This window comes from Octopus bimaculoides, chromosome 4 (genome assembly GCF_001194135.2).
Source record: "Octopus bimaculoides isolate UCB-OBI-ISO-001 chromosome 4, ASM119413v2, whole genome shotgun sequence".
Classification (NCBI taxonomy): Eukaryota; Metazoa; Mollusca; class Cephalopoda; order Octopoda; family Octopodidae; genus Octopus; species Octopus bimaculoides.
The window spans coordinates 93555734-93568998 of NC_068984.1; the positions used below are offsets into that span (position 1 = coordinate 93555734).

At 35.5% G+C, this 13265-nt stretch overlaps 1 protein-coding gene across 5 annotated transcripts in view; it reads right to left on the reverse strand.

Annotated features, from left to right (window-relative positions):
- Positions 1 to 13265, reverse strand: part of LOC106881212 (condensin-2 complex subunit G2) — a 99824-nt gene that overhangs the window by 56885 nt on the left and 29674 nt on the right. For all 5 annotated transcript variants that reach the window (XM_014931518.1, XM_052967267.1, XM_052967266.1 and 2 more), the window contains one exon: positions 11254 to 11442. In XM_014931518.1, the coding sequence (XP_014787004.1) occupies positions 11254 to 11442 (189 nt within the window). The remainder of the gene's footprint in view (positions 1 to 11253; positions 11443 to 13265) is intronic.

Consider the following 13265-nt stretch of genomic DNA (forward strand, 5'->3'; position numbering starts at 1 on the left):
GTTTCCTGCAACTGTAGATGAAATACGGGCATTTTTTGCCATAAATATTACTATGGGTATTAGACAGTTACCCAGAATAACAAATTACTGGAGCAATCAGGAACCTTTTGGCGATGAATATATTTTCAGTATTATGAACGAGTACAATTCGTGAAGCTGAACCAATATTTACATGTGAGAGACACTAGCAGTACCCCAGTACGTGGAGAACTTTGAGACAAAAATTATGCAATAGAATTGATTAAGAACCCTGTTTAGTGAGACTAGTCTAAATTCATGATTATTTTAGAATTTAATTGAAACTCATGAGGGGTGTATTTTGGTCAGAAATATAGTAACGAAAGGGTTAATGATTTAGGTCAAGATGGAAAAGAATGACACAATCAGGAAAGAATTAGAAACGTATTTTGACCAGTGATGTATAACATCTAATGGCTGGTTGGTTGGTTGGTAGGTAGGTAAGTAGATAGATGTATGTATGTTTGTGTGTGTATACATACACACACGCACAATAACAAAAAGTAGTAAGGTATGAATGAAGGTAGAGGAGGTATTTTGTATGGTATGATAGAAAGGTACAGTAAATAGCAGAAAAAAACTGAGAGATGAGAGAGCACCAAATAGGCAAGAGAGATGGTAACTTAGCATATACAAGTGGTTAAAGACCAAGGCATAGATATATAACAGGAGTGGCCAAGTTGTTTGATAAAAAGAGTTGCCTATGTATTTTTTTGCTTGGTTTCTATGTCTGGATATGCTTTCAAATGCCAACCACTTTACAGAGTGTATTGGGTGCATTTTTTGAGACACCAATACTAGTCAGGTCAGAGATCTCATCACAGGCTAATGTGACCTGCTACTGGAACCATGTAAACTGGGATTACTTGTTCTATGGTTGAGTGGTCAGCAACTAAACAAGTCTCCCACTTGATTAGCATGCTACTCTCATGAGAAAGGTGTTTGGACACCCAGCAGGATTAAGAACACCTGTTGAGGAACAGATAAGCTCTTTGTGAGCCAGAGGCCATCCAATTGGGATGTAATTGCAAATCACCCCCAGAAAACACTATGAGAAAGTCAGAACAAAGTAACACTATGGTTCCATCCAACAGGAGAAGTTGTGTTTAATCAAATGGACTTTTGGTGTAGTGTCATCATTACACTGCAGAAAGCATAAAATACATGACAATGACGAGTACTAGAGAGGATGAGCATGAGAGAGTGATGGATAGCAAGAGGTGGATATATGATGAGTGAATGATGAATGTCAATACCAAACAACCCATGAGGAGTATAGGTAGAATGTAGGGAAAATAAACAGCTCTGAAAAAGTTCCTTAAGTATATACCTCAAGATTATGAGAGAGCTAGAGTAATATGGATGAGAGAGGGATGGATGGAGTGTTCAAGAGAAGGTCAGATAGGCATCTCTAGTTATACTAGAAGGAATGTACAGTGAGATGAAGGTACAATGAGGGTGAGAAGAGGAGAATGGTTGAGAGATAAGCAATTGGGGCATAAGCACCAGAGGTATGAGTAATAAAAGGGTAACAGCAACATGGTTGACAGACAGGTAGATGACAAGAGACAAACAAATGTGTTAGAGGGATGAAGGCACATGGCTCAGTGGTTAGAGCATTGGGCTCACAATCATGAGGTAGTTCATTTAATTCTTGGATCAGGCTGTGTGTTGTGATCTTGAGCAAGATACTTTATTTCACATTGCTCCAGTTCACTCAGCTATAGAAATGAGTTGCAATGTCACTGGTGCCAAGCTATATCAGCATTTGCCTTCCCCTTGGATAACATTGGTGGTAAAGAGAGGGAAGGCTGGTATGCATGGGCAACTGCTGGTCTTCCATAAACAAGCTTACCCAGACTTGTGCCTCAGAGGGTAACTTTCTATGTGCAAACCCATGGTCATTCATGACCGAAGGGGGTCTTTACCCCTTTAGATGTGTGTACATCATGTCCGTTTATAGATACACTGAAAAGTATAAAGTTATATATATACATATATATTACTAACTGTTAAAACATTAAACTTTTCACTACCAGTAGTGATACCAACTATTTTGCTCAGGTTGATATTGACAGAAGTGTCAGTAAATTCAACACATATCTTTAAATTTCAAACAAAAGACTTTGAATGTGATTTTTAAAATTTAATATTTACAAAATGAAAAGCATGTAAAGTAAAGCAATTAATTGGCATACATAGACAATCTTCATGGAGAAAACTAATTACAAATTACAGATTTTATTTCTAAAGTCAGTAGAAAAATCCCTGAAATGAAAGTTACATCTTTGTAAAACACACAAACAACCTTTTACTAGCAGCAAAATGTAGAAGTTGGAGGATGATAACTGAGCCTGAAAAAGTACAAGACATGAAGTGAAAGTTTAAAAATATTGTAGCTAAAGTTAGAATTTGAATTTAATAAATACTTTGAATTCAGATGGAAGAAATTAGTTGGAAAAACATGAGGAAGGCATCTGAGCATTTTCAAATATTGAAAAGCAGACTATAAGTCTAACATATATAAATACTTCTTCATCCACCAGATTTTATTTCATAAATATAAATTCCAAATTTCATCATAGGAGGATAGGAGGAGTTAGAATCTAAAAAGGGTGTTATACTTTTACATTTGAATGAAGCTAAAAACTTTTTTGTTATTTCAATTCCAATTTAAGCTGCTATATTTTTAAGCTTCCACTCCCTCTTGTCCTGTACATTTTTAGATCCGGTTGATTACGAATATAACTTCTTTCTGAGCCTGCATTTTCCCCACCATCAGTCTACTCTTTTTACAGCCAAAAACTAATTGTTATTGAGACAAAACTCAAAAAGTATAAATGACAAAAAAAAAAATTTTTCCCCAAAAAATTTTTAACTATTGTAAAAATGTAAATTTTATAAATTAACAAAAAGTAAATTATATAAAAATGCCCCTGAGAAACCCAAAACAAAGGAGGGAAATGTCAATAAAGCAGCAGAAGATAAATTAAATGATGTTAGTCAGAACGAAGTATACAGCAAATATATTTCAACTGGTTGGAGGTAAAAGGGATCTAAATATTTACATTCTTGACAAACACCTTAATTACCATGTGAATCACTTCATTGACATGGTGTAGAATAAGTGAGTTTTAAATATTTTAAATGATCTTGTGAATAGGGAGATTTATTCATTTCCTTTTCAATCCCAACAATACACTGGAGTTAGCTTTTCCCTCTTTGAGAAATAGTACTATAATGTATCCTGAGTTACAATTGAAGTCTAAGAAATGAGCCAAGTATTAGATGTTTTTAGTCAAGAGCAAGTTGCAAGTCTATAAAAACCTGTGCAGATTATTAAGAAAAATAATGTTTTGACCTGAAGGTTTAAATAGTGTTTTCATTTTCGTTCATAGAGAAGAAACAACAATTATACAAATGCAAACTTTATTGTTTTCTCACTAATATAACAGGTGGAGGGGTGGGCAGAAAATTTACCAAATATTTCAGTTAGACTGGTTGGAGCAAATGGGGACAAGTGTGCTAATGCACTCCAAATTTATGTGGGGCGGGTGTGATTATTCCAAAAAGCAGAGGGGGAGATGATATAAAAATGGTAATTTTGGAAAAAGTTATTTTCCAGACCTTTGGCTGTTATTTCTTGTACGTTAAACAACCACAATGAGACCTCTTTTACTTCATCTACTAGTTCAAAAGGTACCTATGCACAGACAGTGAATATTGTTATTTCAATAGCTGAGTGAGGTTGTGATTTATAAAACTAGAAATTTTGGAAAAATATTTTTTTTCAGCGATTTGCCTATGCTATCTTATCTGCATCCACATGAGGAAATAAGTAATTAATTTCAAAACTATCTAATATGTTGGTATGAGGGTGAGGTGGGTATTCTGAAAGCCTGGGAGGTGAGGAAACATTAAAAAATTGAAAAATTGAAAGTAAATTTATTTTCAGGATTGTAAATTTTTCTGTATCATTCTATGTAAAGTTCTGAGATAAAAAAAAAAAAAAAAAAAAAAAAAGAGACAAAAAAATTGTGTGAGAAGGTATTCAAATCTCTACTTTGGTTGGGTCAGGCTGTGTGTGTGTATGTGTGTGTGTGCGTGCGTGTTACATATAGGCATAACTACAGTTTAGCACTCCAGTGATCACTGTCAAATGCGACCTATGTTTGCCTCAAAAGCTGTTTTTTTTTTCTACTCAGAAGTATGATGATTGAGAAATATCAGGCACTGCTCCCTGTCTGATTTGACCAATATCTTAGCAGGGCCATTTTCCTCAAGGGCTTAGTAGGTTGTTTGCTTTCCTACTTACTAGGATTTCAGTCTTTGCTGTATTATTTAAGGCCCTTTCATTCCAAGTTTTGCTTTCACATCAGGAATTCCTTTTCTAATTCTACTATAGCTTCAGCTAATATGAACAAGGTCATCTGTTGTAATCCTTAAATGTCGAACTGTTATAACACCTACTTTGGTATAGCAGTGTAGTTGTTAGGCCAGTAAAAACACGACTAATCTATGACCGTCTACTTCTTAATATCTTCCTATATTGACCTATTTATAGTGACTAGCACATACCACTAAACACGTGGGAGGGGTGTACCATTATTACTATTACCCCCATAACATCTCCCTTTTTTAAGTCTTCTTATTTTCTGAGGGAGTGTAATTTTATTTCTTTAAATAGCAATAATTTCTACAGCACCCCACCTCCCTTCTTTTGAGGGTTTTTTTTTCATAGTTACACATTTAATATTATTTTTTCATTTGGCATCCATTTCCAGGAACTTTGCACATTTTTTTCCTTACACTTGTGTGTCTGGGTTCAATCACCTGTAGTGGCATTAGTGCTTGAAAAGTATCATATAACCATTCCATTGGTTCTTCCATTCTCTTGGGTTTGCTCTCAACAAATCTTTTTTCAGTTGGTTCATGTCTCTTGTATATGCCTTTTTTGGTTTTTACCAAGTATACCATTTTTCCTACATGTTTGGTAATCACACCATCTTCCCAACTCTGTTTTCCGTTCTTATATGCTCTCACAAATAATTTTTTACCCATTTTGAAAAATCTTACTGTATTTTCCATTTCAATTTTTATTTTCTTGCCAGGTAGCAATTTATCGAAAACTGATTTTACTTTCCTCACAAACATCAGCTCTGCAGGTGTATTTGGATTTGGTGTCACACGGTATACTCTTAAGAATTGTTGTAGAGCTACCTCATCCATGACTTCCTTATTCGACTTTCTAAGTGCTCTATTGACAAAGTGTTCTGCTTGTCCATTAGATCTGGGATGGTATGACACCATAGTTACATTTTACAGAACTTTTTCAATTCAAAAGACACCAATTGCGTTCCATTGTCAGACACTGTCTTGTTTGGGATGCCAAATCTTGCAAACAGCTCGTGTAAAAAGTTTGTTGCAGTTAAGGAAGTTGTTTTTTTTTTTTACACTTACAAATTTCTGGCCATTTAGAGAAACTATCAACTACCACTAAATAGGATGAACCATTTAAAGGACCAGCAAAATTGATGTGTAGTCTTGTCCACAGATCATCTACTTTTGGCCAAGGTTCACATTTTATCATGGGTAATTTTGCCACGAATGGTACATTCTGTTGTCGCTTAAATACAGGTGATGCACCTTGTTTCACTGCAATTTTTGCTTGTTTTCATGCAGCAGCCCAGTTCCTCTGGGCAAACATCTGGAAATAAATGTTTTACTATTCGTTTCGTTCCATCAGCTTCATTTGAACCTTTGACTGAACTGACTATATTCCTACTCCATCCACTCTGTGCCGAACAGATTAACTGTATTTTTTTAGCACATATATTTTTGCCTTTTTCATTTGGTCACATAGTTACATTACACACAAATTCACTGACAAAATATAATCTTTAGCCCGTAACACCATGTGCAACTTTTGTACATCTAATTAATTTCAGCTTACTGACATACTTCCAAGTTTCTTCATTTACAATGATAATATCCCTTCCAGTGCCTAACTGCATTTTTACTCTTTTCGCTTCAAATTTGACATTTACAAATTTCCTCTTCATTACATTACTATTTTCTTTCAACGACATCTTGTTTATTCTTTTTTCTTTGTTCTAACGTTTTGTCATCTTGGTTTTACAGTGCGCTTCTAAATGTCCAATTTTTCCATGTCGGAAGCATTCCACTTCCTTAAATGGGTAGTTTTTTCTCAGGTGTAGACTTCCACATGCAAAACAAGGGTTTGTCTTTGGATTTTTGTCCTGTTTGTACAGTATTTTAGTACACACTTGATTTCTATTCTGCCTATTCCACACTTGTTTCACTTGGAAGCAATCTTTGTGCTCAATTTTTCTCTGTCTTGTCTTAAATTTACTATTCTTTCACACTCTTCTGACACTTATTGTAGGGTTACAGCTTGGTTTTGTTCCAGCTTAACAAGAATGTTCTTACTTTTGTATCTGTCTCTGCAGTTAGTCCCTGAGTAAATATCAGGCACTTGAACATATCTGACGTTAATTCGTCCAGCTTGAACTTTTCACATTCCTTGTTAACTCTACCAGCATATGTGATGTAATCTGCCTCATTGTCCTTTTCTAGGTTCAAACATTTCCAACATGTATTGAACAAAGATTTTACACACTATGTCTATTATATCTTTAAAGTTTATGCCAGAAGGTTTTCTCAGGAGTACGCAATTGCTATAACACTCATGTTCCTGGCTGCCAGCTTTCTTAAGATTAAATGCATTCTCATACCATTATCCCAATCTTTGCACTCTTTACTTAAGATTTGTTCATATCTTCTATAGTAAGCCTTGAAGGTAACTCCTTCATCTGGTTTATACTTAAACTCTGTTATCAAGTTCACAACATAATCTGGCGAGAACATACTTTTAACATTTTCTGCCAACTTACCCTTCATTAATTGCAGCATTTATTGTTGTAATAGTAATTGTTGTTGTTGTTGCTTCTGCTGTTCTTCTTGTTGTTACTGTTTTTGCAACTCGAGCAAACTGGCCAACAAATTTTCAATAACTTAATGATTTTTTTTTTCATAGAATTCACACAAAAAACTTTTCTGAGTTTTGTAACTCCTTGTGAGTTTGTTAATTTGTCACCACTGTTGTAATCCTTAAATGTCAGATTGTTATAATGCCTATTTTGGTATAGCAGTATAGTTGTTAGACCAGTAAAGACATGACTAATCTATGAATGTCTACTTTGAACTCTCTCCCTATACCAACCGATGTCACCTATTTATAGTGACTAGCACATACCACTTGTTACGTGGGAAGGGTGTACCATTATTACTATTATCCCCATAACATCATCAGCATAGACGAGCTCCCATGAACAACCGGTCCTAAACTCCACTGTTATGGTTTGGAGGTAGAAGATAAATACGAGGGGGCAGAGAACTGAGCCTTGATCAATTCTTACCTGCATACTAAATTCATCACTACTCATTGTTAACTCTCACTTTATTGACAACATCATGGTACATAGCTTGAATGGTACTCAATGACCATTAATCTACTCCTAGCTTCCACAGTGACCACTAGATGAGGAAGTGTGAAACCCTGTCAAAGGTTTTCTCCCTGTTGACAAATGGCAAGTACAGTGGTTTATATTTAGCTAAATGCTTCTCTTGTAGTTGCTTTACTAGGAAGAAAGCACCAGTAGTGCTTCTTTCTCCCTGGCACAAAACTAAGCTGCACTTCATCTAGGCAAACTTTCTTGACCTGGTCCTGCAACTGACACCTCTAATTACTTCTGTCTACAGCATCTCCCTTACCTTTGTAATAGCTGACTATAATGTTGCTACACTAGTTGTTGGGTATGATACAACCTGAATAGCTATACAGGTTACTAGGCCATATCCCACACCACATATCCTTAATTGCTTTATCTATCAAATGGCTGTCAACTCTGATAGCTTGTCCCTCTGTTATGTCCACATTTAGTAGCACTTCTATGCCTGATTCTTTTCAGAATTACTAAGTGAAAGTGTACCATCATCAATCCAATATTACAATTTTCTCTGACAGACTGTCTTACAATGCTGCAAGACAGTGGCAAACCTTTTTTCTGTCTCTCCTCTTGCTAAATATATCTGTCATCTAGTTTCTCTTCTAGCTCCCAATATAATTTTCTGCTACCTCCATTCTACCAATCCTTCCAAGCCTCTTTCCAACTACTTGACTTCTCCATCACTGTGTCATAATTAGCCTGGTAGGAACTTTGCACCAACCATCACAAATTTGGTCTGTAGCCCTTAGTAACTTCCAGTTGTCCTCTGTGTTATACATCACTATCTTTTCTTCCTTCATGTTAAATGCTTCAATTAGTATGCCTCTAAATTTCTGACTATTCAATGGATCTTTAGGCTTCCAAATCTTCCATTTCCAGCCTGGTTTGTTTCTCTGAGTTCTTCTGAACATAAATCTGGAATAACTAACAACTAGGAGAGTACATTCTTCACCCAGAAGGACTTTGCATTTATAAGCATCTGTCTATCCACATTTTCTGGTAGAATGTAGTCAATCCAGCTTGTGCGGCCACCAGATTGATAACTGATCAGGTGACTGGTTGATTTCCTGAAATTAGTGTTGCAGATCATTAGGTTATTTGCATCACAAAACACCAATAGCTTTGTTCCCTCCTCATTTCAGGTACTAAATCTATTAGAAGCCATCAGGATGCTGCTCAACATGTCCATTGGGGTCACTAGCCATGAAGACAAGGTTACTGTCATTTGTCATTGAGGTAGTGTGCAGAGGTATCATAAAATTGATCCTTTTGTTCATCTGGTCGTCCTGGGTGATGAGCATAAGCAGAAATAATAGCTACTGTCGTATTTTCCAAGACTAGACTAAGCATAATTATCCTGTTGCACACTCTTATTACCTAGATCCCTTTATTCACTTATTTCTCTGGTAACAGTATACCCACACACCCTACCTCATCAATATTGCCATCCAAGTAGATTCTATATCTTTGTTCTTTGCCTGTGAGGAATCTAAACACACATACAATAGACACACACACTTTTATATTATCAAGCAGTATATTCCTGGTTATGGCATATAGCCAGTCAGAAAGTTACTGAAGGTTTCACACCCACTATTGCATTTGGCAATATTGGCAACTAGACAAGCTGGCCCCAAATACATAGTCTATTTTATGCTGGAGGTGAAAATAGAGTCTTGTTTCTCTCAGTGGTGATAAAAAGTTGAATGAGAAAGGTATTGAAAGGTTACATTTACTAAGAGGGAAAGAGCAGTTGTTTTCCATGGAATAATGTAAGATGTGCCTGTTTTCCATTCTCGAGTCTGAAAGGGGGATGATCACATTGCCAAAATGAATTTTCTGTCATGAGAACTGTGATTAAATAATTTGCTTTTTGAGGCACCCAGATTATGTGACCTTGTATTAGAATTATTCTCCTTTGGCCAAGTAAAGCTTACAATGCTTACTTTCATTCAGTATGGCTCAGGTTGTTCCAGAAGTTTCCAGTTGATTTCAGACAGTGTTCATTCCTTTCTTAAAAGTAATACATAGCTGCCTAATGTTGTAACATTGCACTTTTGTTTGGTTCTAAAAAACCTGTGGTTATTTAGCCTGACCTTAAAGAGGCCCCCCTATTGCCCCAGCATATTTCTGTGTGTGTGTGTGTGTGTGTGTGTGTGCGTGTGTGTGTGTGTGTACTCCTCCAGTGTTGCAGTCATTGGACAAATTGCCAGAACTTCAGCATTTCATTCAGCTGTGTCTAGTGTCAAATAAAGTATCAAATAATGCCCCCAAAGCCTTGTGTAGAGCCAGGATGCTCATGTAGGCTTAACAGTGAGTACCCAGTGAATAGTTGATGATAGTGGTTTCACAGTAACACTATGATTTATCAGCAAAAACAAAACTTTTCAAGGACTGATTAGTGAATCTAACTGATTCTCTGGAGAACTTTCTGAAATCATTTAAGGAAAGGTATGAAAGAGTTGGAATTGGATGCCTAGAACATGTTTGAAAATATAGATTACAAAGCAATAACATGTAGGACAAAGATAAAAATCAAACATGATACAAATCCAACATCATCCTCAGAAGAAGTTGTTCTTTTTGCAAGAAAAAAGTCACAAGTGGAATTTTCACTGTCAATTTAGTTATGTGCTGCTTAACAAAAACACATGACAAGTTCAAAGTCATAGTCAACTTGTGTAGTTTACTATGTGGAGACAAGAACTGAAGCTGAGAAACTCATCAGTTTTCCTCTGTAATTTTAGTGATTGGAGTCTGAACAGCTTCTTGGCTGGCCAGCTTCATGTCAAACTGTCCAACCCAAGTCAGCATGGAAGACAGACATTAAATAATGATGATGATGTGTTTGTTGATGAAATTTTAAAGTTTGTAACCTTTTTAATAAGCTCAGGTCATGTCACACACCATCCCAAGGCACTTTTAATCCATGACAAAGAACTTACTAATACTTTTCCAAGTGTTGATGAAGTTCTTAGAATATATTTGAACTTGATGGCCACTAGTTGTTCAGGTGAGAGGTTCTTTAATAAATTGAAGCTGATAAAGTATTATCTGAAAACCACAATGACCCATGAAAGACTAAATGCTCGGTAGATTTTGGATGTAGAGAGCAGTGTTTTGAAGACAATACAGTTTAAAGAATTTTCATATGCTAAGCATAGAAAGAAAGACTTTCCGTAGGCATTATATTGGTACATAGTTGTAAGGTGGTAAAACTTGCTGTACTTAGTTTAGATGATAAGATCTTTCTTTTCAGCAGATGTATTTAAATTTTGTGCAAGCTAGTCAGTTGCAGTTACATGCAAGAGATGGGTTTTGAGATGTAAATTTGGTGATTTGTTATGGATTTTAATAAGGGACCCACCAAACTTTGCCCCAAGCCTCCTAAAAGTTTAAATCCAGTCCTTATTGTTCTCATGATATTTTGCTGTATACATACAAACCTTGATGAACTTTCAGACGAGTGCAGAAACATCAAACTCCTGCATTATCTAAATAATGAATTCAAGGCTGAAATAGACATATCACTGGTATCCCCAAATGGCTGAAAAGTGCAATTATTACTAATTATATTAATAATCTCGGTAGATGATATTATTTTCTAAAGTACATTATAAACTCAAAACAAAAAGTAAGACAAATATTATTTGAATAATAAAATTATTTTTTATCTGTTAAAAATACTAAAATGCTATTTTCTTACCTCAAGTAAATTACAAGACAATGTAATGCTATTTTCTTTGCTATCTGAGGAACGTCTTTTTCTGATTGCTTTTTCACTTGAATTTTGATTATTGAAGATAGGTACAATTATATTTTGTGCCCATGTACAAAACTGCTTCATTATTTCTTCCAAACTGACAATAATTCCTTCATCATTTTCAGAGTGAACCTAAAATTGAAATTTTAAAATATTTCAGCTATTTACCATATAATATTGGCATATAACACTAAATCTGAACCTTAAAAGTATTGCTTCCAAATCAGGTTATCTTAAACACCAAGTATAACATCTATACCTTAACATCATGTAGTTTTGAGAAGAGAAAGTTTACAAATTAAAGATAGTATCAACAGTGCAATATATTGAAAAATTGCTAAATTTTTTTATAGTTTTACACAAACTGTAAACACATTTCACGTAAATAGCAAAACTTTATTTGATACCATGTTAATTCTTATAAAATAACCAACAGCTACATGATATTTCCAAGAGTTCTTGCCATTATTTGAAAAGAATTGGCTTAAATTTGAACAAACAAGACTATGGCCTGAAGTTATAATAATAGTCTACTGGTCAATGGGACTTTTGTTAAAGAACTACTGAAGTAGCGAACACTCAGTGATGAGTGTCAACATGTCTGTGACTACTGGAATATTGTCCTTATTATTGAGTAAAAACTTTTTTATAAATTTGATAATTGTTGATTACAAGAGTTGACTTTGGTTTAAAAATATATTAAACATGATAATAACAGGTGTATTTCCCATATGAAAATTTTTTATAGGTTGAGCAAAAACAACCCTTGTAATCAACCATTGTGGAATATTACTGGGTTATCTAAAACAAGGTGTATAGCTTAAAGCCTACATTTTAAGCAGAAATTTTAAGGGTTGCTTAATACAATTTATACATCAACAGTAATAGTATACTTTTTACATTTGAGTTATTATAATTATTTCAAAAATAAAAGCAAGTTTTTGCTCTTTCTCTGTCCTGAAAACTTATGAATCCCATTTCAAACCCATTCCTGATTTTTTTTTTGTTTGTTTTATTCACTAGGTTTTACATCCATTTATTCTAGCACAAGTTAGATGAATATATTGTTGAGACATTGTTTTACAGCTTCATGCCCTTCCTAACTCTTACCTGTTTTTCAAGTAAGGAATATCTTATTCGACATTGCTGAAGATAAAAAGCTAGTTGACAGAGGACAACAGCAATGTTATTTCTTGTCGCTAGGCTATTTTCAGAGAACATATACTTAGCCAGAGGGGAAGCAAATAAGAAAAAAATTGCCAATGTTCTGCTCTGTGAGGACCAAAGTCTTGAAGTATTTCGTGTTGCAAGACAGTGTGTGAGAGAGAATTGTGATGTCGTAGGAGAGAAATGTCTCCGCTTGGATGATGGTTCACTTGCACTAAGCGAAGCTGCAAAAAGAGAGGTCTGCAGACGCCACTATGAAAGGCTGCTTAATAAAGAGAATGAATGGGAGGAAGAGAGTCTGCTGCATGTCGACCCAACAGAGGGACCAGCTATCCTAATTGTACCTTGGTAGATAAAGCGATCAAGAGTATGAAGACAGCGAAAGCCCTCGGCCCATCAGGAATCACTGCAGAGATGCTCAAAATATCTGGCAGTGTCGGCTATAGCCTAGTCGCCCGTATAGTTAATCAGGTGATGCAGGAAGGAGTCATACCCAATGACTGGTGTAGTAGCACCATAGTCAACTACTACAAAGTTAAAGGTGATGCTCTAGACACAAACAATTACAGAGGTATCAAGATATTGGACCAGGTAATGAAAGTCACAGAGAGGGTCATAGTCCAACAAATTAGGGAGAGAGTCAGTTTAGATGAGATGCAGTTTGGGTTCGTTCCAGGAAAAAGCACCACTGATGCTATATTTCTGGTAAGACAGCTGCAGGAGAAATACCTAGCCAAAGATAAACCTCTATACCTGGCTTTCATTAACATGGAGAAAGCCTTTGACAG